This window comes from Phascolarctos cinereus, unplaced genomic scaffold (genome assembly GCF_003287225.1).
Source record: "Phascolarctos cinereus isolate Bilbo 61053 unplaced genomic scaffold, phaCin_HiC Scaffold_4;HRSCAF=312, whole genome shotgun sequence".
Lineage (NCBI taxonomy): Eukaryota > Metazoa > Chordata > Mammalia > Diprotodontia > Phascolarctidae > Phascolarctos > Phascolarctos cinereus.
In genome coordinates, this window is record NW_027555847.1 from 80,342,071 (window position 1) to 80,368,239 (window position 26,169).

Consider the following 26,169-nt stretch of genomic DNA (forward strand, 5'->3'; position numbering starts at 1 on the left):
TAATCCTCCCAAGTCTTTCTCTATTTTACTTCAAATTTCTACAGCCAGAGCTGTGGAATAATTAAGGGGAATTATCATTTAAGGAATTTGTACAGTATAGGAACCTTGAAATACTTGACCTGTAAATAGAAAATTACAATTCAACACACTAATTACAGATCCTGCACACACCCACCCCCAATCACTGAACAACTGCCCAGACTATTACTTCAAACCAGTCCTTCAGTCCAATCCTTGGGTGTCTTCATTGCCATCATCCATATTTTCATGAAGTAATTTTATCAACTAGCTGATACCGTTAACACCTTGGATTCCCAAAATAAAGATGCTAGCTTTTGAGTGAGACATCCTTGAAAAAGAACATCTGGGACCTCCAAATGTGATGAATAAGTAGGCAAACGAGCAGGCATTTGCCTTGGCTTCAAAGCCATAAGGCTTTCTGTTGTGGCAGCTGCTACATATTGATGAGAAAAAAGAACATAGTAGAGGCAGATTGAATTACTTGAATACTCAAAAGAACTGAGCTCCAGGCATTCACTTACATTGACAGAATGACTTTAGCAGAGAAGCTTTAGTTTTAAAATCAGTCCACTATATAAGTCTAAAGGAAGTCGGAAATAAGGCTAACTTAAAAAAAAAAGGTACTCAATAGCAAATCATGCATTGTTCCCGTCTACATTTGAACAAAATAACATGCCACATGAGTGTGGTGACCAATTATAATTTGAAGATAAACAGAACATACATCGTGGGATGTATTTCTTTTGGAATTTCTATTTGTCTAAGTCCTTTCAGGAATGTACTCTACTGTTCTCTGCCCTGGTTAGAGCATATTTGTAGTATTCTATTGAGATCTGAATACCACATTTAAAGCAGGACAATGATAAACTGGAGAGTTTCCAGAGAAGGAAAGCCAGAATGGTGATGAGCCATTATAGGTGACTATGCCCTGGGATTACTGTTTGAAGGAACTAAGGTTATTTTGCTCAGGGAAGAGAAGCTTCCAGGAGAACAAGAAAGCTGTTTTTACACATTTGAAATGCTCTCCTGTAGAAGCGGGATTACTTGGTCCCAGAATGCAGAACTAGAAGGAATGAGTGGAAGTTGTAAAGAGGTAAGAGAGGTGTGGGCTACCTGGAGAGGTAATAGAAACTTTCAAAGGAATTTGAATGACTGCTAGTTGAGTAGTCTGGAATGATTCCTGTTCAGGTACAGGTTGGAGTAAGAGCAGTGCTGTATAACAGAAAAAAAAATACGTATATATGTATATGTGTGTGTGTGTGTGTGTGCGCGCGCGCGCATGTGTGTGTGTGTGTGTGTATGTAGGTAGAGAGAGAGAGAGAGAGAGAGAGAGAGAGAGAGAGAGAGAGAGGGAGAGAGTTCTTTTGGATGTTGGGAGAACTCTTCTATTGGGTCTGACCAATATGGAACCAGGCTGTATCAGAAGAAGATGATTTCCCCATTACTGGAAGTCTTTCAACTGGAGACTAGATTGCTGTTCATCAGTGATATTATAAAGAAGATGCTGACCAGGTCTAGGTTAGAGAGAAATTACCTCTGAGGCCCCTTCTACCCTGGACAATTAGTAAATAGTTATTTGAATAAAGATAAGGACAAAATTCAAATTAGACCAGATTTTTAAATCTCTTTTAAAAAAAGTCATTTATCTATATTGTGGTTGGAAGATCAATAAACCAGGACCTTGGAGAAGCATATCACCATACAACATGCTTTTGAGTGAGGCTGACTCTTTGGCAGGTGAAAGAAGAGGCATTCGAGAGGCTCCTTAGGAGCCATGGGGTTTACAGTTTCGGAGCAGAGGGTCTTAACCTTGGGTTTGTGAACTTAATTTTTTTGATGACTGTGTTTCAGTATAACTGTCTTTCTTGGTAATCCAATGTATTTTGGTTGGCAATCATATGTATTCATGCATTTGAAAACATTATTCTGAGAAAGGGTCCATAGACTTCATCAGACCACCAGATGGGTCCAAGACACCAAAAGAGATTAATAACTCTTGTTTTAGGGAAAGTAACATTTTTCATTCCCCCATGGCTCCTCTGAGACCTGGCCTTTGCTGGTTGGGATTATGTGAACTAGTGGCAAGCTTGAACTAGTCTGGAGGAAGAGGGGCAAAGAATACAGTGGAAGGAGAAAGAGCAGGTCGTGGCAGGAGTCATGGGATGTCTAAAGTGATTGGGATTGTGGTCTATAGGTAGAGGCCAGCAGCAGTAGGTTACCTCAGCTTCTATTTTATGATGAAAACTTAGACTGTGTCTTATTGAAAGAAGCCCACTCCTCAGCAAGAACTATGAGAAAGCCCTGCAAATACAACTCTCACTTTCTCTCTCTGACCTAACTTGGTACCATCAAGCATACTTTTCTGATTTTTTTTGCTATGTACTATAATATTTCTCTATGTTGCTTTTAGCTTTTTTCCACATAAAATTCTATGCTCTATCATGAAATTGATGTATTACCTTTGTGTACTTTGGTAGCTTCCAGAGAATGCAGATAGAAATAACTTTGTTTAACTATGTAGAATCTAACAGACTATAAAAGTTTCTCAGCCCAGTGGGCTAGCTGCTACCTGGGGGGATGACAAGCTGTTTTTTTTTTATTATTATTAATGATTCTATCAATTTTCCATAAGCAGAACTTCAGTATAAAATAGAAAGTAGGAAGTTGGATCCTTGAGGATATTGCTATGTAAGGTTAGTGTTGTATAGTGGGAAAGAGTGCTAGATTTGGAGTCAGAGAGTAAGTTCAAATAAAGCTCTGCCACTGACCACCTGGATGACTTTAGATTAGTAACTTAGCTTCTAGGGGCTTCAATTTCTAAATTTATAAAATAAGAGGATGTCAGCAAGATGTCTACTAGAGTTCCTTCTAGATCTAAATATATTGTCCTAATTATTTATGTAGGCCTAATGGAACAAAAAGTGACTGAATTAGATAAATAAACTTTGTATTCTGCTTTTGAGAAAAGACAGTTCAATCTTGGTGATTTGCATTATCTTGAAGGTTCAAACCCACTGGAAAAATTATGAAATCTTATAATTATGAGGTTTATGAACTCTCTATCCTACTTTATTCTTTACTAACAAAATTTTCATTTTCATTCCTTCCATTCTATAAATCTTAGGGAAACCATTCCCCTTGTCATCTTAATTAATGGCTTATGTTTATCAAAAAACAGTTCGTGGTACACTAGACCTGAAGTCAGGAAGGCCTAAATTCAAATCTGACTTCAGACATTTGCTAGCCATGACTTTGGCTGAGTTATCTAAGCTATATTTGCCTCAGTCTCCTCACCTGAAAATAGAATAATATTAGCACCTACCTTCCAAGGTTGTTGTGAGAATCAAATGAGCTAAAAATTGTGAATTCCTTAGCACAGAGCCTGGCACACACCTAGTAAATGCTCTATAAATGTTAGCCATTTTTACTATTATTATTAAAAGAATTCCTACATGGGTCCTTAGGTAGGCTGAGATGTAGCTGTCATAAATCACTACAGCTTTGTCTGGCATGCAATAATCCCAATCTATTGCATAGAACTGTGACAGCGACCCACCCAGACTCAGTTATATCATTCAATTTCCTTACTCTCTGTGCTTATGCATTTATTTGTTTAATCAGGCAGTTATTCATTCATTCATTCATTCATTCATTCATTCATTCATTTACCATAAGCACAGATTACAAAAAATTAAGATGACATGTATGTCAAAATAATTGCTACTTCGGGAGAAACCCCATCAGGTTTAACCTTTTTTTTTCAATATATACTCAAAAAACTAAGTGTCCCTACCTTCCTGTCCCTTAAGCTTGGTAGTCTTGAAACAAATACTTTGTGAGAAAGGGAAAGTCACTCCGTGTCTCATCCTCATTTCCTCATGTTCAAAATCTGGATAATAATACTTTGAATATTTATCTCAGTGTTTTGTGAGGAAAATGCTTTGCAAACCTTAAATTCTATAGAAATTTGACCTATTATAAAAATAATTTTAATTATTCTTTTAGTAAAATAACAATTTTTAAAGGCAAAGATGAATCTGAAAAGACACACACCACATTTGAATATTGTTGTATGTCTTTTTATAGCCCTTCTGATGAAGCTACCCACACTCATGCTCGATGTTTGGAAAAGGAATACACTTGCACCCTAATTAAGCAGTGTTTTAATATGAGTTTATGCTGCATTTGTTGGAAAGATAATTTAACAAAGGTTGCTCCAGTCAAAATATGAATTAGTCCTATGATGGGACCATTACAATAAGAAAATTCTTTATGTGTTAAAAAAAACCCTCAGTCATTGGATAGTGATTAGCAATTAGTAGATGGCAAGCACAATATGAATGAATGGAATAAAATGGCTGTTCCTAAAGCTAATGGGATCTGAGGTAGCATAAGTAAGAATCATAGTGTCTAGAGAGAGAAAGGTTAAGCTTCCCTGTATTCATCGGTCCTGTTCACATTTCTCCTTTTGCACATTGTTCAGATGAATCCCACAATAGTCTAAACTCTTCTAGTTTCCTTGTACCTTATTCATCCTGGAAGATTTTTTTTCCTACTCTACTTATCTTCTTTTTACATATGGCATGCTTAGTGCTGCTATTTTCCCACGAGTCAGTCTGCAATGAAACTAGGTTTGTATGAGAATATCCCTGTGTTTTAAGGTCAGAAAAAGTGAAATGCTAAATATTTCTGTGAACATATTCCCAAGAAATGAGCATCTGAATCCTCTGACAGAAGATCATTTCCTTCTGGTTAAATATTAAAAATGAGCTTGATTCAAACACTCAAACATGTAGTCAACACAGGCCCATGATTCACAAGCGTTTACTACAATTTCTCTCCCCACTTTAACATTTGCTTCATTCAATATCTCTTTCAAAGCACTGATGGGAAATTCATCTTACCTTTCAGAAAAATCTGCATAATATTTGAAAACATCTGAATTGACTGTCATGTTTCAAAAAGGCAAGATATCCTTATGAAAGTGTTGTCAATGAGCTGTTAGTTTACAATAGAAGGCTGAAAATGTTGGGCAAATACTGACATATGGGAAGACAGTAGTGAGCATTTCTTTCCTTTTCTATAGTATGCTAGAGTATGTGTGAAGCATGAACATGCTTTTTCTGAATCAGCTTAATATGTTTTCATGTGTATAGATTTCAATGCAACCTTCTGTGGGGGGAGGAGGAAGAGGGCAGGGAGCCAGGGATGTGGGACGATCTGGATCCATGGTTTCTTTAGAATGTGTTACAATTGACTAATTATTTAAAGTCACAGAAAGTCCTTTAAAACTTAAAAGTGATAGACAAGTTGTTCATCTGCACATATTCACATATATCTCATAAATGCACATGATTATCTATAAGAGAAGCTATTAATCTGCACATATTCACAAATATCTTGTAAATGTATATGGTGATCTATAAATGTATTGGTGTGTATGATTATGCACATACAAAGTGATTTGTTTAAATGGCACTTGCTTGTTTTGAATCCTTTCTGAAATATGTCAAATGTAAGAACATATCCTAATTCAAAATGGAGAACGAGAAATACATTTTTTAGGACACGGACTTGACTTTGCAAAGTTTTTACAAAGTTATTTTTTTTTCCTTTTAAATTAGGAGATGGAGGGAGAAAAAACATAACTGTTCAGTTGAAAAATAAACTTTTAAAAAGAACATGCCATAATGCTAATTGTCAGTATTTCCCAAATTCTCAAAATTTCAGAGAGAGTTAAATGGATTAAAATCAACATTTGTTAAACGTCATGTTGTGTTTCCTTAAAAGTTCTGCTCAAAACCAATAGATTTGAGCGTAGCATCACCTGGGACTTCCTCAGAACCATTACCAACAGGAGTAGGCTTCTAGATTCAGGACAGGCGCTTTAAATAGGATGTGTATTGTTCCAAATCCAAAGGACTTGGCCAAACTGTTCCCAGGAGCACAATGAGCTACATTATAATTACATCAGTCAATTTCCTAGGTGGTTCTGCATCTACACATCTCCCCACAAAATCTCTTCTTTTATCACAAATACAGGATGAAAACTCCATTCCCAGTATCTCTGCAAGTGGCAGCTTTGGCAAATAAGTGATTACAAAATCCTTGCTGCTCTAGACTGTTTTCTCCCTTACAGAAGAATCCAGCTAAAACCTAAAAGATCCAACAAGTTTGTCCAATACATTCACCAAATTATCTTCGCAGGTCATTTTTTGATGAAAATGGAACTCCCTATCATGGTAACCAGGAACTAGTAATTCATCCTCACTGTAATGTCAGAGTATATTACTTTATGGATAAAAGCATGCCATGGAAAAAATGCCAAAAAGTATGATCTGAGACTGAAAGACTTAAAACTAGAGTTTATGGCACAGAGGGTGCAAACTCCCATTTCTTTTTCACATGATCATCAGAAGTCAGCTAGAATACAGAAATTATTCCATAAGTCCATGGGAGTGGGGAAATGAAGTGGGAGGGTGGTGACAGATAATGGGATTTGAAAGAGAAAAATCCATTAAAAATGTTAAATGGGATCATCTGTTATGAGAAGACATCTCTTACTGGGCAAAAATTATTGTCCAAAATGATATCATCCTCTAAGTACAGGGGCTATTTCTCCTGTGAAGCCCTTCCAGCCCCGCTTCTGAGATACTCACGTGATGGTATCAATCATGTCCAGCCCCATTTCGACACAGCAGTGGGCATGGTCGGTTTTGGGCTGGGTCAGTCCTGACACACAATAGTAGCAGTCCCCCAGGATTTTAATTCGTCTGCAGTGGTTTTCCTTTTGTAATAAAGAACAGAAACATACATCTTAAGATTGTGACAGAAGTAACAATGTGTCATAACAAATTCTTTACCCCAAACTGCATAAAATTGCACGAAAAATTGAACAAAACTTTATCACTCTCTTCAGCTACATTATGAACCTCTTTTTCCTTCAGTTTCACTGAAACCTCAAAGTTAATTAGGTTAATGTTGGCATTAATATATCCCATATTTAAAGAGAAATACTAAAATCAATAGCATATCCTAAACCTATGTTTATCTATAGATATAGAATAACAGAATTTAGAATTGGAGGGGACATTAGGATCATTCAGTAAAAACAGGATCATGGATCAATAGTTGGAAAGTACCTCAGAGGCCATCTAGAAAAGCTTCCTTGTTTTACAGGTGAGGAAACTGAGGTTCATGGAGGTTAAGTGATTTGCCCAAGGTCATACAGGATGCAAATATCAGCGGCATGATCTGAACTCGGGTTCTCTGACTCCTGGGCTAGTGCTCTGTCCACCTTACCATACTATCTCATAGTCCAAACCCCTTATTTTAGAGATAAGGAAATGACCTGGTGAATGTTATACAGGTTATATTATTAACAACCCAGGATAGAGGGACAGAAGCTGAGATTTTTGTTGAGATAGGGAACTCTCCAGTGAGGAAACTCTCTCTACTAGTATAAGCCAGCATCTTCTCTGTAACCATGAGCCTGACCACAAAAAGCTACTACAGTGGCAGGGAAGATTGAGACACTAACCCAGAAGAAGAAAATGTGAAAACAACTATAAGCAAAGCCTCAAAGAAAAAAAATACAGTGTACACAAGCCCAACAAGAATTTCTGGAAGAATTAAAGAGATAAGAGTAGCAGAGGGAAAATTGGAAAAAAAATGAGAATGATGTAAGGAAATTATAAAAAGAGAATTAACAGCTTGGTAAAAGAAGCACAAAAAGAAAATACTGAAGAAAACACCACCTAAAAAACCAGAATTGGCCAAATGGTAAAAGAGACACAAAAATTCATAAAGAAAAAACCTTTTTAAAAAGAAGAACTGACCAAATGGGAAAAGAAGTACAAAAACTCATTGAAGAAAATAATTCTTTAGGGGCAGCTAGGTGGCGCAGTGGATAGAGCACCAGTCCTGAATTCAGGAGTACCTGAGTTCAAATCCGGCCTCAGACACATAACACTAGCTGTGTGACCCCAGGCAAGTCACTTAACCCCACTGCCTAGCAAAAAAAGCCCAAACAAACAAAAAAGATAATAATTCTTTAAAAATCTAAATTGGGCAAGTGGAAGCTAATGACTCTATGACACATGTTGTGGTTGTTGTTCAATCATTTTCAGTCATGTCTGACACCTCATGACTCCTTTGGGGATTTTCTTACAAAGATACTGGATTGCTTTGTCATTTCCTTCTCCAGCTCATTGTACAGATGAGGAAACTGAGGCAAACAGGGTTAAAGTGACTTGCTCAGGATCACACAGCTATTAAAGTGTCTAAGGCCGGATTTGAACTCGGGTGTTCCTGACTCTAGGCTCAGCACTCTAACCACTGTGTCACCTTCCTGACCTCCATAAGACATTAAGAAACAATAAAACAGAGTCAAAGGAATGAAAAAAATAGAAGAAAATGTGAAATGTCTCATTGGAAAAACAATTGATCTGGAAAGCAGATCAAGGAGGAATAATTTAAGAATTATTGGAGTGCCTGAAAGCCATGATCAAAGAAAGAGTCCATTTCAGGAAAGTATAAAAGAAAACTGCCCTGACATCTTAGAATCAAAGGGTAAAATAGAAATTAAAAGAATCTAACAATCACCAGAGTATAGAGAATGTTCTCAAGGATGAGACTGATACCGACCTTGAAGGGGAGAATAGTAGCTGCTTATCTTTCTACTTATGTTAAACTACCTTAGCTATAAAAAGAAGTGTGTGGGTGGTCTTTGGGGTCAAGTGCCTAAAGTATACCCACTTCTCCATACCTTTCAAAGCATGAATTCTTATATAAGTAAGAATTCTCTTTCATTCTCTATTAGCTAAATCTTTGCTACAGTACTACAGTAAAATATATTAATTTGGAGATGTGAAAACTTGGAAAAGGGTGTCTTGTGGAGGGCATGCAAATTTTACTTCTGCTGATTCATAAGGGCAGTAGCAATACTGCCAGAAGGAAGCTATAAAGATTAGGAAGTTGTGGAAAGAAACTGAAGACAATTGGGACAGAGGTGATGTTTTCATCACTGCTATGGATTCAAGGAAGGTATTCAGCAATGAAGGACCTCTTTGGAAAAGACCAGAGAAAGAGTGAAGGATCACTTAGCCTGAAGAGGAAGATGAAGGGAGACAATCATGACTTCAAGCAGAAAATTCTTCTTCAGAGAAGAGATATATACACTCCAATTCTGATGAAAACAGAGCAGGAGGAAAGATAGACTCGTATATATGAGAAAATATCATGCTTTTAAAAGCTACTGAAAAAAATGCGACGGAAAAGAAATAAATTGGAAAAAAAGCAAGGAAAAGACTAAAAAAAAAAAACTACCAATCACCTCCTAAAAGAGATCCCAAAATGAGAACTTACAGCCAAATTCAAGAGCTCCTAGGTCAATGGGAAAATAGTGCAAGCAGGCAGAAAGAATTCAAACATTAAGGAGCCATAATCAGAATCACACAAGATTTGCACGTTAAAGAAGTGGAGAACTTGAAATATGATATTCCAGAAGGCAAAAGAGCTAGGATTATAACCAAGAATGACTGACCCCACAAAACTGTGTGTAATCCTTCAGGAGAAAAAGTCCATTTTTTTCTTGAAAAGAAAACAAGGCAGGAAGGCAGGCCAGGAAGAAGACAGGAAGGAAGGAAGGAAGGAAGGAAGGAAGGAAGGAAGGAAGGAAGGAAGGAAGGAAGGAAGGAAGGAAGGAAGGAAGGAAGGAAGGAAGGAAGGAAGGAAGGAAGAAGGAAGGAAAAAAGGGAGGAGGAAGCGTTTAGGTAGATACTGAGAGAGAGATACTATTATTTTCCTTTTCTTTCCAGTCATTTCTTTACAGATGAGTAAACTGAATCAGAAAGAGGTTCAAGTTACTTGACCAGGTCACACAGCTAGTAAGGCCAGATTTGAACTCATATCTGCCTAATTTCAAGGACCAGTATTCTATTCTCTATGTACTTAACTCTATTTGTCTTAGTATTCATTTTGTAAATAAAAATAATCTACCTTATATCACTGGAATTTATCCAATTTCAGGCATATCTGTACACACACACACACACACACACACACACACACACACACACACTTACCAAAAGAATCAGACACAGTTTCACACCTAGGCTTCATATACACGTAGAAGAAACTTATCCCATTTCTAGCCCTTTGACTCCCAGGAGATTGAGACATAGTAATCTTGGTATTTATGTTCATATCCAGAACTCAACCTCAAATTTATCTGTAACACTGAGAGGGCAAAAAGTGTATCTGTGGATGTGTATGATTGTGTGTGTGGCACACATATACACATATATCTTATTAAGGAGCATGGTTTATTGTGATGATGAAAAATCTTTCTATTCCTATACTTTGATAGTATTTTTTGTATTCCTACTCATTAGTATTTTAACATAAATGAGGATTATATTTAATCAAAGTTTTTCCTACATTTATTAATATAGCATATAATTTTATTAATGATCTATTATACTAATTATTTTCTAATATCAAACCATTCTGCCATTTCTGCTATAAATTTAACTTAATCAAAATGAAATTTTAAAATGTACTGCTGTATCCTACTGGACAGTATTTTACTTTTTTCTCTTGGGTATTCATTCATGATATTGGTCTATAGTTCCCTTTCTCTGCCTATGTTTTCCTAGTTTGGGAGTAAGAACCATATTTAGCTCATAGAAAGCACTGTGTAGAATGCTGTCTGTCTCTATTTTTGAAAATGTTTTATATACCTTAAGGGTGTTTGATAGAATTAACTAATGAATGAATCTGTCTTTCTTATCACGACATTTCACAAATTGTGTATTCCACTTAAATTACTGGATTTATCTAGTTATTTTGCCAGTATGTATATTTCATATTTTTATTGATAATAATTCATTTCTTTTATAGCTTCTGTTCTGATGAAATTTGTTTGTCATATTCTTTATGAGAAAACCTCCTTCACTATCTGTTGTTGTTTCTCCCTTCTTGTTTTTAATTTTTGTTGATCTAGTTTTCTTCTTTTTGTTTCAGTTAAATTAGCCAACAGTATGCAAATTGTAGTGACATTAAAAAAAATAAAACAGCTTTATATTTTACTCGCTAATTTAGCAGTGTTGGGTTAGTATTACTTTTCCCCCCTTTCAATTCTGTTAATTTGCTATTTGATTATAGTAATCAAGTCTTCTTTTCTGCTTATCGTGATTGAAATAATATGCCAGCTTTCTAATGTGTAATCTGCAATGAAAGCTCATTGTTTCTTTTTCTCCTTTATTAATATAGTCAAGCAAATGAATTTGTCTTTAAGAACTCATTTAGCTGTATTACATAAATGTTTATAGGTTGTATATGCCATTATTGTCATTACCTTCAACACAGTTTGTTATTTCTTTAATTTGGCATGTGGCTCAATCATTCTTAAGCAAATCCTCATCATTTACTACTATTCATCCTTCCACCATTATTTTAATTTTATTATGTTCTGTAAAAGTAGCATTTAAATGTTTAATCATTCTTTATTTGTATTCTTTATAACCTAAGTGTGATCTATATCAAAGATGCCATATGAAATGATAAATAATCAATTCTAAGTATTCCTCATGTACATTTGTTTGAATAAAAAGTAAATTTTCTAACCTATTCATTCAAATTCTCATCACTTATTTTTTCAGTATTCTGTTGAATGTTTAAATTTCTTTGTCATTTATCTTCTTATCTAAGTAATTATATTCTGAAAGTAAAGTATTATAATATGTACCTATTAATGTTTTTCTATCTATAGCCTTTAGCAATTCAATTAACTTTTCCTTTAAAATTTAGATGTAATGGCATTAGACTCATATGTATTAAATATGGATATAATTTGCTGTAATCATTATATTCTTGTCATGTTAATGATATCTAACAATATATTGTTTAGCAGTGATATGTGGGTAGTATTCTACCTTATTGAAAAGATTGGGTTATTTCAGACATAGAGACACAAGCAGAGAGGAGACAGGTTCCACATCTGGAGAATTTAGTCAGTGAAGAAGGTTCAAACAAATCATGTAGCAGAAGATGAATTTTTGTTAGTCAGGATTGTCTAGATTAGAGTTTTGGCTCTGTGGTCTTGGGCAGGTCACATAACCTTTTTAAGTCTCAGTTTCCTCTCCTGTAAAATAAAGATGATGATGATGATGATGATGATGATGATGATGATGATGATGATGATAATAATACCTCCCATGGTCATTAGGAAGAATGTGTCCCGTAAGCCTGAATACACTATAGAAATGTGTTATTACTCTTATCTGGATAATTCCTGGTAGGGGGGCACAGTTGTATCCCTCAATAACTTCTCCTTAGCATATATGATACATAGCCCTCTATTTCGTGTGTGTGTGTGTGTGTGTGTGTGTGTGTGTGTGTGTGTGTGTGTGTGTGTTTATGTAGCCTTTGGAAGCTTCCTGATAACAAGAGCTTTAAATATTAGGTATGTTAGAGAATATCCAATTTAATCCCGTCCAATAAGCATATATTTATGTGATCACGATAATTTTTTTGAAAAAAGATTTTGTTTATTGTTTTTACTTACAACTTATTTCCTTTTTGAAGTCAGGTATTTCATTGACAAAATGCATGTGGACATTATCTGGGTAAATTATTCTCAGTTTCTTTTGCTGAATATGTTAGACAGGGACTGAAATCACTTCATACAGTCTAAGCTACCCATAAATTGCCATAAATAGTTTTTGTAAGCTTGAACATGACAAGTAATTCCTTTAACTACTGTGTTCATCTCCTTTACTTTCAACAGTCATTCAGGTTTCTTTGCCTGCTCAGGCCAAACCTTCAGAGCAGATCTGACAACCCAAGTAGCTAGCTATGGAAGAAGTAATGGAAAAGTGGAAAAGAAGGATGCAAATCATATTTCCTCACAATTGAAAAGATAACATAAAGCATCTGAAAGGAAAAATACATGAGGAGAAGTAGGATCCTAAGCTTAATGAGAACACTCCTGGTTTCCTCTATGCACCAAATGTTCATATCACAGATATAACAATGGAATCCCCTCCAAGAAGTTGCATATTTGCACTGACATTTAGAGCCATCTGCTTGAAACACACATACACACACAATATAGGCACATATAGCTAAACTATCTTTAGAAAACTATAGATGAAATGAACATAGTCCAAAATTCAACTTCAAATATAGAACTGTGACTCCCACCATTTGACTTTTCTAGTCTTGTCCCTAGGCTGCTAAACATTACTAGAGATAGTCTCAAAAGGGGCTGATATCATCCCACTATGTATTCTTGCTTCATACTTTCTGCTGGATCCTCATTGGTGCTCGGAAATCCTTTTATTGTATTCTAGACATTCCCTAACTCATATCCTGAATTGGCTATTTTGAACCCATCCTGCTTTCTTAATCCTCCTACACCCAGATTCATAGTAGATGATTTTGACTCATACTTTATTGAAATCGAGACCCTTTTGTTGAGGTCCCTCAACTTCAAGTCTTCACATTTCAAAAGTTCTCTGCATATTCCTCCTTTCACATCTCCCTCCCTCCTGTCTTAAAGAAAGGATGTTGCAAGGACCTGTACCCTTGATCTTACTCCCCCCACAACTATTCCCTTAATTCTATAGGGGACTATAAGACTATGACCTTACAGCAATCTCCTTCTATCTCATAGTTTCTGACTGATCTAGAAGGAGAATGCTCATGGAAAACCTCATGCAGCTCTCTCTTTCCATTGGCTCCCTTTCATTTCTCTTCTTCTTCCTCTTCCTCCTCCTCCTCCAACTACATCTACTACCACTACCACTATCACTTCCACCTCTTCTACCACCACCACCACCACAACCCCTACTACCACTACTATAGCTGACAATTACTCAGAACATTTTTAAGGCTTTCAAAGCACTTAAATACATTATTTAATTTGTTCTTCACAATATTATGAAAGTTATGAGAGGTGAATGGCATTCAGTGGTATAGGCAGTCATTAAATAAGTTCCTCATATATACTGTGGAAAAATATTGCAAATAAACAATGAATTGGGATCAGAATTTAATAGGAAAAGCAAATTAGGCTGTATGGCATTTGGGAAATCATATGTCATTTTTAATGACCCTGAGTTGCTCCCTGAAAACAAAAATTTATATTTTTAATTCCAATATTCCTCTTGTAAAGGGTTCATGGTTGCAATTCATGGAATACCACATGACTGGAATACATTTTGAAAAAATTACTTGAACTTAAAAAGTGACATAAAAGTAAACTTAATGACAATGTATGATTGATAAATGAGGTGTATCAATGATATAGCAAGAGTAAAAGATAACAGATATGATTGTAAATTCTTTGAGAAATGGAAATGTAATGTTACTCCTCTGATAAAAGCATTTTATTGATTGATGAACGAAATCCATGCTCCTTAGGCTAGCACTCATAATCCTCCAGAAATATAAACCTTCCATTATTTCTAGTTTTAACTTCCACTATTCCCTACTTTACATTCCAATAAAATACTTCTTCTTGTATATATCCAATGCTACACTGCCTGCATGCCTTTGTTAACAGTAGGTAGGGTGTTCCCCTTTCCACATCTCTGGTTATTAAAATGTTATTGATCCTTTAAGATCATACCTCTCCATGAACCTTTTCTTAATGATTATAATGGGGAAGGATCATTTCCTTAGACCTCACATAGCTCACTAAACCATTGTGTATTTTTTAATACATTTGATTCTGTATTATCATAGAAATTTTATATAATTATGATACATCTGCCCTGACCCTCCTTTACTTGTCTGTGTCATGTGACAGAAGCAATTTGTTAATTATGACATACACCTCAAAACCCAGCATACTCCTTTGCACATAATAAGGGCCTAATAAATCATGAATGAATGTTCCCTTGTGCTAATGTGAGTCATAACAAATTATTGAGAGCATCAACATGGCCCTTGAGACTATCTTCCTTTATACCTAGGCAGTCTCTAAGTCCTATTTCAGTACAGAGTATCTGTAATGACTTCATGGATCACTAGAATCAGGAGCGTTTATTGTCAAAATATCCTATAGAGCTCTTTTCATTCACAGAGAGGACTCACATATCCACAGGGACTTAAGGTTTACAGAGTATGTTCCTCACAAGAATGCTGTAAGTTAGGGAGAATAAATATTTTTATTTTATAGATCAGGCAAATGGAGGAAGAAAAGATGAATTGAGGTGCTCAGATTAGCACAGAAAATAAGGGTCAGAACATGGATTTGAACCACGGTATTCTGATCCCAAGACCAGCACTTACCATATCAACCTGCTCCAATATTCTTATGTACATGTACTTTCAGAAATTTTTATTTTCATTTAAATTCTAAATTTGAATCTGCCATATATAGGCAACATATTCTCAAACATGGTGGGCATATGGTAGGTGTAAACAGGCTAAAACATATTGGAAGTGATGATGTATGTGAGCAGTGGCATAAAATATAACATCTAGGGAAAGGCATGCTGAGAAAAGGAGGTAGACCAGTCAAGGACCAAGGGATAGTGAATGGACAATAGTGTATATGAGCTTCACTTAGGTGTATATAATTAAGAAACCAAGAGGAAGGTCCTCAATACAAAAAAATCTTTTTTTTTTGAAAATGTATTGGAAGACATTAGCAAAGGTCAATGAATGAATGAATTTATCATTCAACGTGCATTCATTAATCAACCAATCTATCAACAAGTAGGTATCAATTGCCTATCTCCAGGAACTATACTTAGATACTGGGGATAAAAATACAAAGAATGAAATAATTCCAACTCACAAGGAGATCATACACATGTATGTAAGTGACACATACACATGTAAATATATACACTATGAATATAAAATGAATAAATGCAAATACATTCAAAGTAATTAAAAGAAAGGTATTTTGAATAGGGTGGATCAGGAAAGGCTTCATATAGAAGACATTGCTTGAGCTATATGTTAAAGAATGAGAGGGAATCTGTGAGGAAGAGTAAGGCAGGAGTTGTCATTACAGGCATTCATGATGGCCAGTGCAAAGGAATGGAGATAATAGATGGAGCGGTATGTGTGAGGAATAAAGAGAAAGCCAGTTTGGTTAGAATGCAGCACTTAGAAGTTAGTATAATGTCCAAGGAGAGTAGAAAGATCAGTTGGGAATTTGTGTTAAGTGCAAAACAGCCATAGCCCTCAAGGAACTCTCAACATGTAAACAATAGGTACCTACAGCATATATACAGAGGGGCTGGGAGGTTATCACAGAAGGGAAGACACTAGCATCAAGGGTATGTATGTGACAGGGGAGGCTAGAAGTTTCCTCCTATAAATGGTTGATACTTAAGCTGTATTGGGAAGGAAGCCAGGGAAGCTAAGAGATAGAGGTGAGGAGGAAAAGCGCAGTAGACAAAGGAGATGGTTAATACAAGACCACAGTCCAAATGGAGAGTTGTACACAAGGAAGAGCAAGCAAACCAGTTAGCTGTATTGTTGTATGCATGGAGAAGAGGAAAGTATAAGACAACTGGAAAAGTACAAAGGGGCCAGGTTGTGAAGAGTTTGAAATGCATAACAGAGTACTTTATATTTGATCCTGGAGTCAATATGCATCCACTGAAATTCATTGAGTAATGATGACACGGGCAGATTTATGTTTTAGGAAAATCACCTGGCAGCTGAGTAGAGAATAGACTTAAGTTGTAGGAGACTTGAGGCAGGGAGATCAATTAGAAGGCTATTGTAGTTGTCTAGGTGAGAAATCAAGAGAGCATGAACTGCAGTGGTGGACATGTGAATGGAGAGAAGGGAAAGCATATGACATGTTGTGAAGGTAGAGATGACAAGATTTGGCAAGGGATTGAGTATGAAGGTGTGCATGCAAGTGAAAAGTTGGGTAGGATGCCTGTTGAGAGTATGGATGATTAGGATTATGGTACCCTCAACAGTACTAGGAAAGTTTAGAAGTTTGAGGGGAAATAATGGATTCTGATTTGGACTTGTTGAGTTTAAGACTGCTCTAAGGACATTCAGTGTGAGATGACAAAAATATAGTTGGTACAGCAAGAGATAGAAAGAGAAATTCCATTTAAACTAACTGTAGACGTTATAAAATATTTAGGAGTCTACCTCCCGAAACAAACCCAGGAACTCTATGAACACAATTACAAAACACTTTTCACACAAATAAAATCAGATCTAAATAATTGGAAAAACATCAGTTGCTCATGGGTAGGCCAAGCTAATATAATAAAAATGATAATCCTACCTAAGCTAATTTACTTATTCAGTGCCATACCAATCAAACTACCAAAAATTATTTTATAGAGTTAGAAAAGATAATAACAAGATTCATTTGGAAAGACAAAAGGTCCAGAATATCAAAGGAACTAATGAAAAGAAATGCAGGGGAAGGTAGCCTAAGCAATTCCAGATCTTAAATTGTATTATAAAGCAGCAATCATCAAAACTGCTTGGTACTGGCTAAGAAATAGGGAGGTGGATCAGTGGAATAGGTTAAATATGCAAGACACAGTAGTCAATGACTATAGTAATCTATTATTTGATAAACCCAAAGACCCCAGCTTCTGGGATAAGAACCCACTCTTTGAAAAAAACTGCTGGGAAAACTGGAAAAGAGTATGGAAGGAACTAGGCATAGACCCAAATCACACACCTATACCAAAATAAAGTCAAAATGGGTTCATGACTTAGATATAAAGGTTGATACCATAAGTAAACTGGGAGAACAAGGAATAGTTTACCTATCAGATCTATGGAGAACAGAAGAATTCATGACCAAACAGGAGATAGAGAACATTATGAAAAGCAAAATGGATAATTTTGATTACATTAAATTGAAAAGTTTTTGCACAAACAAAGCCAATGCAACTAAGATTAGAAGGAAGGTAGAAAATTGGGAAAGAATTTTTACAACCAGTCTCTCTGATAAAGGCCTCATTTCTAAAATATATAGAGAATTAAGACAAATTTATAAGAACATAAACCATTCCCCAATTGATAAATGGTCAAAGGATATGAACAGACAGTTCTCAGATGAAGAAATTAAAGCCATCTATAGTCATATGAAAAAATGCTCTAAATCGTTATTGATTAGAGAAATGCAAATCAAAACAACTCTGAGGTACCACATCACACCTATCAGATTGGCCAACATGACAAAACAGGAAAATGATAAACGTTGAAGAAGATGTGCGAAAATTGGAACAGTAATACATTGTTGGTGGAGTTGTGAAACGATCCAACCATTTTGGAGAACAATTTGGAACTATGCCCAAAGGGCTACAAAAATGTGCATACCCTTTGATCCAGCAACAGCACTTCTAGGGCTACATCCCAAAGAGATGAAACAAATGTGAAAAGGACCCACATGTACGAAATATTCATAGCAGCTCTTTTTGTGGTGGCAAAGAATTGGAAATTTAGAGGATGCCCATCAATTGAGGAATGGCTGAGCAAGTTGTGGTATACGAATGTAATGGGATACTATTGTGCTATAAGAAATGATGAACAGACTGACTTCAGAAAAACCTGGAAAGACTTATATGGTCTGATGCTGAGTGAAGTGAGCAGAACCAAGAGGACTTTGTACACAATAACAGCCATGTTATGCGATGACTAATATTGTTAAACTGAACCCTTCTCAGCATTACAAGGATCTAAGACATCTCCAGAAGCCTTGGGATGGAAAATGCTGTCCACATCCAAAGAAAGAACTATGGAAGTTGAATCGCTATCACTTATTTTTACCTTCTGTTAAGTTGTGTTTCATCTTTCTGATGATTCCTCCTATTGGTTTTAATTTTTACTTACAACTTCACTAATGTGAAAATATGTTTAATAGGAATGTAAATGTATAGCCTATATTAGATTGTGCCCCATCCTGGGGAGGGTGGGTGGGAGGAAGGGGGAGAAAAATTTTCAAGTCAAAAGCATATGGAAGTGATTATTGATAAATCAAAATAAATTAATAAAATTAAAAAAAACACAACACAAAAATATAGTTGGTAATATGCAAAGCTGGAATTCAGGAGAGACTCAGGGTGATTATATAGATTTATAGACCTGAGAATCATTGGCATTGACATGATCATTGAACCCATGGGAGTTGAGATCACTAAGTAAGATCATATAGAACAAAAAGTGAAGAAAGTCCAGGTTGAATGAAGACTTAGCAAAGGAGACTAAGAAGGAGGGGTAAGAGAAGCAGGAGAGAGAGCAGTTATAGAAACCTAGCAAGGAGAGAGAACCAGTAGGCCACAACCAACATGCTCAAAGGCTGTAGAAAGGTCAAGAAGAATAAAGACTGAGAAAGGGTCTTTAGATTTAGCAATTAAGAGATCATTTGTTACATGGAAATGAGCAATTTCAGTGGACTGAAAAAAGGGCATGAATGTGCTAAGATTTAGAGCACTGAAGGGAGAACCCACAAAGACTAAATAATGATCACTGATCATGAATATACAACTGAAAAGGGACCTCAGATACCAACCAACCTAACCCCTTCTTTTAACAATTAGAAAGCTGAGACCCAGGAAGATTCACTGAATTATTGAAGTATCTTCAAGTATAGAAGAATAGAATTTCCCACTCCATTGTCCCATAGAGGGGTCTCAACTCAGGGATAAGTACCAATCGAAGAATACACAAGTAAAAAGCAACCTAATTTAAAGAGAGAGAAATATACAGCTTTTTATATTGAGAACAAGTGACACAAAGCCCTAACAAATGCAATGTACTCTAATTTTAAAATGTATTCTAATTCCATATTATGGCCAATTAAAGGAGAAACTCTATGCAACAAGAAAACAGAAACAGATAAGAAACAAATACATAATGTCAGTGTTTGTGAAATCCCTCAGAGGCAAAACCCAAACTCATTTATTAACACTCTCATACTTTGAAAAACCACTCAGCACAATCCTCTCAATTTAAAAAATGGGTAAATATTGCCAGAATCTATTCTAAAAACATGGGTGTTAATTCTTTCATTAACACCAATATTACAAAGAGGTTCTGTCACACTTCATATGTATGAGGACTTCCTTCATAACTGAGACAAATTAGGTCTCCTTTTTCCCCTTTCATTTCTCTTTTAAATTCTGAACAACAAACTTCCAACAACAAAAGTCCCATCAGCAGCAGCAATGAATCTAATTCACTTGATTCAAGCAGATTCTGTTTAAAAATAGTTGAACAAATCAGTCCCTTGGGGATAATAAAAGGCTCACAGTCTGTTAGCATTTTCAACATACTTCATCAGGCAGGCAGGCTGCCCACCTGCAGGAGTCTCACTGAGAGATTACTAAAATAAACTGCTGAACTCCCGGAAGGCAAAGGCACAGTTAGTCAGAATCAGGTGGTGGCCAGAATTCTGAGTACCGATAAAGGAAATCTTTCAAGTTGTTTTGTAACTTTGCTAAATTGTTCAAATGTCTGGTTTGTACATTGACTGATCCACATTGCATAACATATATGGAGCATTCCTACTCCTGGATGCATTTGTCCTAGATAATGTCTTGGGGAAAGATAGATGGACGTGGAGTCAAAAGATCTGGTTTTTAAACCTGGCTCTGCAATTAACTGGGTGATGTTGGCCAAGATCCTGAACCTCCCAGAGTCTCAATTTCCTCCTCTGCAAAATGGGGGGATGGAAATAGATGATTTCTGTGTTTCAAAGTCTTTTGATTCAATTATCTTATGGCTACGATCTTTGGAAATCAAAGGAAAATGTAAAGGATCGTGTGTGTGTGTGTGTGTGTGTGTGTGTGTGTGTGTGTGCATGCACATGCGTGCGTGTGTGCATGGGCATGGACATGAGTATGAATATGTGCTGTGCATATGTATACTGAGGTAGAAACAAAAGTGGGCAAATTTATGGACTAAATTGTTGCTGAAGCCAAATAGCTGTTTAATGAAGTCTTTGCACTTTATTTCAAGAATTTTTTCTTCCAAAGAAACTACACTCAAAATTTAATTGTGAGTGAATTTCCCAAGTCTTGCAGTTCATATTTGGTGCCTCTGATCCCTCAGCACTTAAATTTGCTGCCAGCTCACATAAAAACACAAGAAACCAACAATCAATTATAATTCACAAATTCACTCATTGCTCTTCCTTCCTGAAACACTATTCAAAACATATAAATCCCAAATTCTGAAAATATAATGTAGAAAAGAATATTATCTACTTGGAAACAGAGGTTCAAATTAAAGTTTCTAAAAGAAAACTGCTTATTCACTGCCTAATTCATTTTGTTGCTGAAAACTAGGATAGTTTTTTCAGCATATCCCTTTCAAAAACAGTACCAGAACTTCTTCTCTACCTATGAGTATGTAGGAATCAGAGTTGGAAGATTTCAATACAAAGCCTATGAAAAGAACTTGGGATATTAATTGCCTTCCTTTCCATCTTGGACCCCACTGCCAGATCAAACTTTTACTCTGAAACCTTCTTTGGAGTACTTAAAAAATGTCAATGCCCCCTTTAGTGCTTAGCATACTGCTGATACATGGTAGGTGCACAATAAATGTTGCTGACTCACTTACTTTTATATCATATTAATTGAAGCAACATGCTATGAGAGCTGAGTATATATGACATGTTGAATGATAAATGATGTGTAAGCCTTTTTTTGGAATCTAGGTACTAATTCTACATTTCATCATCATTCCTAGTAATTGTCAGTGTCTACACTGTACTAATCTTCAATAAACAGGAAGAAAAAGGTGAAATATCACAAACAAAAACTTAATCTAAGAAAGAATAAAAAAAAGAAAGGATGGTGTTCAACTGAGAGGAAGAAAGAAGGATTCAGTCATCTTGTAGCACATGGTTTACCATCAGGGAAGACAAAGCTCAGAAACAGAAGCATGCATTCTTCTAAAAAATACTTTAAGACTAACCAAGAAATAATAAAATTCAATTGTACTCAACCAAAGTCATCCCCCTCACATTATAACTGTAGGAATACAGAGAGTGGGGGTTACAGAGAGAGAGCAATCATGCTTGTGACATAACTAAAGCATTTTATCACCTGCCATCCTTGCTGGAGGCATTAACCTGAACTCACACATGAGGTATCTCTGACACTGGTGATCTGATCTGGCCATTTCCCCCTCGTTTTAGTGAGAAACTTGGATTTAGGGGCAGAAGAATTCTTGGAGTCTATTGAGTCCAATCACCTCATTTTAGAGATGAGGAAACAAAGCCCCACAGAGTGCTTGACTTGCTTTGGGTAGCAGAATTAGTAAGAATCTATTGAAGAAAACAGCTATTCTGCAATTATTACAGCTAGGATATCTGTTCATTTTATTAGAGGATATTAAAGTCCAAGAGAGCAAGAGTCAATGACCAACAGTGATGTTAATGGTTCATTAGTTATACATTGCTCCAACTGAGAAAAGAGTATGGATTTCCAATCATTAAAAAAAATCTGGAAAATGTACAACTATATTTGCTTAAATGTCATAGAATCCTATTTTTTTTTTACTAGCTAGAAGGGACCTCAGAGATTATCCAATCCCATCTAGCATAACCTTCATTCATTTGTTCAATCATTTCTTCCTTCCTTTTTTCCTTTCCTTCTTTCGTTCCCTCTTTTTCTTCTTTCCTTCCTTCCTTTTTTCTTCCTTCCTCCCTCCCTTCCTTCCTTCTTCCTCCCTTCCTCCTTCCTTCTTTCCTTCCTATTTTTCAGATGAAAAGAGGTCCTGAAAATGAAGTCATTTACTTGAAATCACAAATCTAGTGAGGGGCAGAGTTTAAATAAAAATCCCAGCTTCCACCATACCAAGCCAGTCCTGTACCACACTGTCTCATATCTGGTGATCCAGTTGAGGGAATGTTTGGATTGGTTAGGGAACAGAGGTGGGGCCCTTGAAGCCACATGTAGCCTGCTAGGTCCTTGAGTGCAGCCTTTTGACTTAGTCCAAGTTTTACAGAACAAATCCTTTTATTAAGGGATTCAGTCAAAGGGCCGCACTGGAGGGCCTCGAAGCCACAGGTTCCCCACCCCTGGTTCGGCAATCAGGTCTACCACGTTGTTGTCCTCCCCCAAAAAACATCTAGCCCCAAGGACCATGGACTAAATCTGTTTTTGTTTGTTTGTTTGCCTAGTCTATTTTTTCTAGGGCAAAGGTTCTTAACCTGGGTCCCATGACTTTTTTTTAATATATTTTGACAACTGCATTTCCATATAAGCGGCTTCCTTTATAACCCTAATTGCTTTATTTTATGCATTTAAAAGTATTAATCTGAAAAGGGCTCCATAGTCTTCACCAGATTATTAAAAGAGTCCATGGCACAAAAAAGGTTAAGAACCTCTGCTGTAGTGGTTGTCCCTCTTACAGTGGCCAGCCCTTGAACTCTGCCACCAAAAGCAATTTTTCCCCCTAGAGCTGCTCCAAATTTTGCTCTAAGCCCACCTTTCCTTCAGTAAAATCATTTCATTTTCCTCATAAAATGTCAGTAGTAGCAAAGGCAATAATGTAAACTGTTTGCTCTAGCTCCAGCAGTGACTACCACTTCCATTTATAGACTCAGGAGATTGGGAGCTAGAAAAGATTCAGAGGTCATCAAGTTCATGACTACCGTCTCCCATGAGGGACACATATTTAATAGGTAAGGAAGCTGAGGCCCAGAGAGGTGAAGTGAGTTTTCTGAGGTCACATAGTTAATAACAGAACCAAGACCCAAACCTGGGTCTTTGACTCCACATCCAGTATTTTTTCCTACCATATTATACTGTTGAATACATAACATTATGTTGAGTACAGCATTATACTTTTAATTATACTGTTGATACATTCATAATGAGTTGATAAATAAGAAATATGAAAGAAAAAGGAAAAAGGGTGTGGAAAGCAAGAGAAAAAGAAGGGAAATGAGAGAAGGGGAGAGAGGCTCAACCAAAAAGTTTTTTTTAAAGCAAATTAGAACAACACTAAATCTATAAATCCCACACAGTTGAGGATGGCCTAGAGAACGAACAGTGACCTCTCTAGCCCTTCATTTTACTAGAAGGCTCAGCAGTGTTTGTGAAAGCTGATGTACCTCTGGGAGTTCTGGGGCAGGCTGATCAGGTGGTAAGATCCCCAAGAAACAGTAGCTACCCAGGTCACAATAACAACAACAACAAAAGTAAGATCCCCAAGAAACAGTAGCTACTCAGGTCACAGTAACCCAGCACAACAAGGGTTAATCTAATCTCTGCTTAGCACAGAGTGGTCAGAAGGGATGGGCAGAGTTTGGGGCCAGATTCTGAGGCCAACTTGATGAGGCAGAAAAAAAACAAACAATGTACTCTGCACTGGTCAAAACACGTCTTCGTCCGTTCGATTCTCTTCCCTGGATATCTCATCTGTTCCTCCTGGCTCTCATCTCATATTTTCAAGTCCCTGTTGGACATTTTCGTCTGAGTGTCCTGCCATCAAAGTCAGTGTGTTTAAAATTGAACTCATTCTCCCTCATCCTTAAAAATTACTAATAAAAATAACACAAAAGCATGGCTCTTCTCTGTGACTTTCTGTTCTGTTACTTGCTCCACCACTTTCCCAGTTACTCAGACTTGATATCTCAGGGTCATTTCTTATTCTTCAATTCTCTTCATGTTCAGTCATCAAGTTATTCTGACTGCAGCATCGTAATTCCTGTTCCATTCATCCTTTCCATACTTTCTCCCCTAGTTCTTGACTTTATTACTTAACACTTACAATCACTCCTAATTGTTCACTCTCCTTTTAGTCTCCTCTTTTCCAATCTATTCTGAAAATTTCCAAACCACACTTAATAGGGTTTATCATGAACCCCTGCTAAATGATCTGCAATGGCTCCCTACTTCCTATAATCTATGGTCCAAGCTTCTTAACCTATCTTTTAAAGTCCAGCACAATATTGCTCCTACTTATATTTACAGGGCAGCAGATGGCACAGTGTATAATGTGCCAGGCCTGAAGTCAGGAAGACTTATCTTTGTGAGTTCAAATCTAGCCTCAGACACTTCTAGCTGAGTGACCCTGGGCAAGGCACCTGGTTTGCCTCAGTTTCTTCATCTGTAAGATGAGCTGGAGAAGGAAATGGCAAATCACTTCAGTATCTTTGCCAAGAAAAACCCAAATGGGGTCACGAAGAGTCAGACAGGAGTGAAACAACTGAACAACTTATAGTTTTATCACCCTCTACTCTTTGAACTCTAAAATATTTTCCTAAATCCGCATTCTACCTAGCTCCCCTCCAAATACACATACCTTGGTCTCTCTCCATTCTTTTTTTTGGGACCTTTCTCTTCACCTGTAATGCTCCTCCATTTCTTTACTTGTCAGAATCTTACACATCCTTCCAGGTTTGGGTCACTCAAGTCCCATTTCTTAGAGCTATTATAGTGAGTTATTCAGTCAGCATGTGTCAGATAAGAAAGGAAGCTCCCTGCCAAGTAGCCCCATGTATATTTCCCTTCTAAGGGAGCAAAAGTCCTCAGAAGCATCAACCTTTATGTCAGTGTAGGTTTCTGTGGGTTGAAAGTGGGATTCAATTCATTGTTGGGGCAGGTAGGTGGTACAGTGGATAGAGTACTGGCTCTGGAGTCAGGAGGACCTGCTTTCAAATATAGTCTCAGACACATAACACTCACTAGCTGTGTGACTCTGGGCAAGTCACTTAACCCCAACTGCTTCACCCCCCCCCAAAAAAAAAGTGTTGCCTGCCTAGTATCTCTGTGTTCATTTCCTTTTGCAGGGGAATTTCAACCATGGGTTGGAACTATGGATCCAGGGAACTGCATATATCCCTACAGAAAGAGAGGATAACTGGAATGTCAAGTGTTCCCCTGGGGCAATCCCAAATTTTGTTCATAGCTGAAGGGTATCCATAGTGCTTAGAGGTGTTGTTACTCTAGACTTTCGGGTCCTGGGGAAAATTTAAACTTACTCAGCATGGAAGAGAATTGTATTGCTAGCTTTTTGTGGGTTCATTATACATTTTCTGTTTTTTCTTAGATGTCCTACGCATCTTTTGGATTTTTAAGATTTTATTCAGGGCATGGAATGAAGGGTTTCTTATACTTGATAAATTCATACATTGCCTTAAATGTGTTTATGTGAATTGAGGATAAATTTCCCACATCT

General features: G+C 36.7%; 1 protein-coding gene across 1 annotated transcript in view; it reads right to left on the reverse strand.

Annotated features, from left to right (window-relative positions):
- Positions 1 to 26,169, reverse strand: part of ADCY1 (adenylate cyclase 1) — a 354,989-nt gene that overhangs the window by 113,634 nt on the left and 215,186 nt on the right. The window contains exon 5 of the mRNA XM_020971543.2: positions 6,681 to 6,808. Coding sequence (XP_020827202.1) covers positions 6,681 to 6,808 — 128 coding nt within the window. The remainder of the gene's footprint in view (positions 1 to 6,680; positions 6,809 to 26,169) is intronic.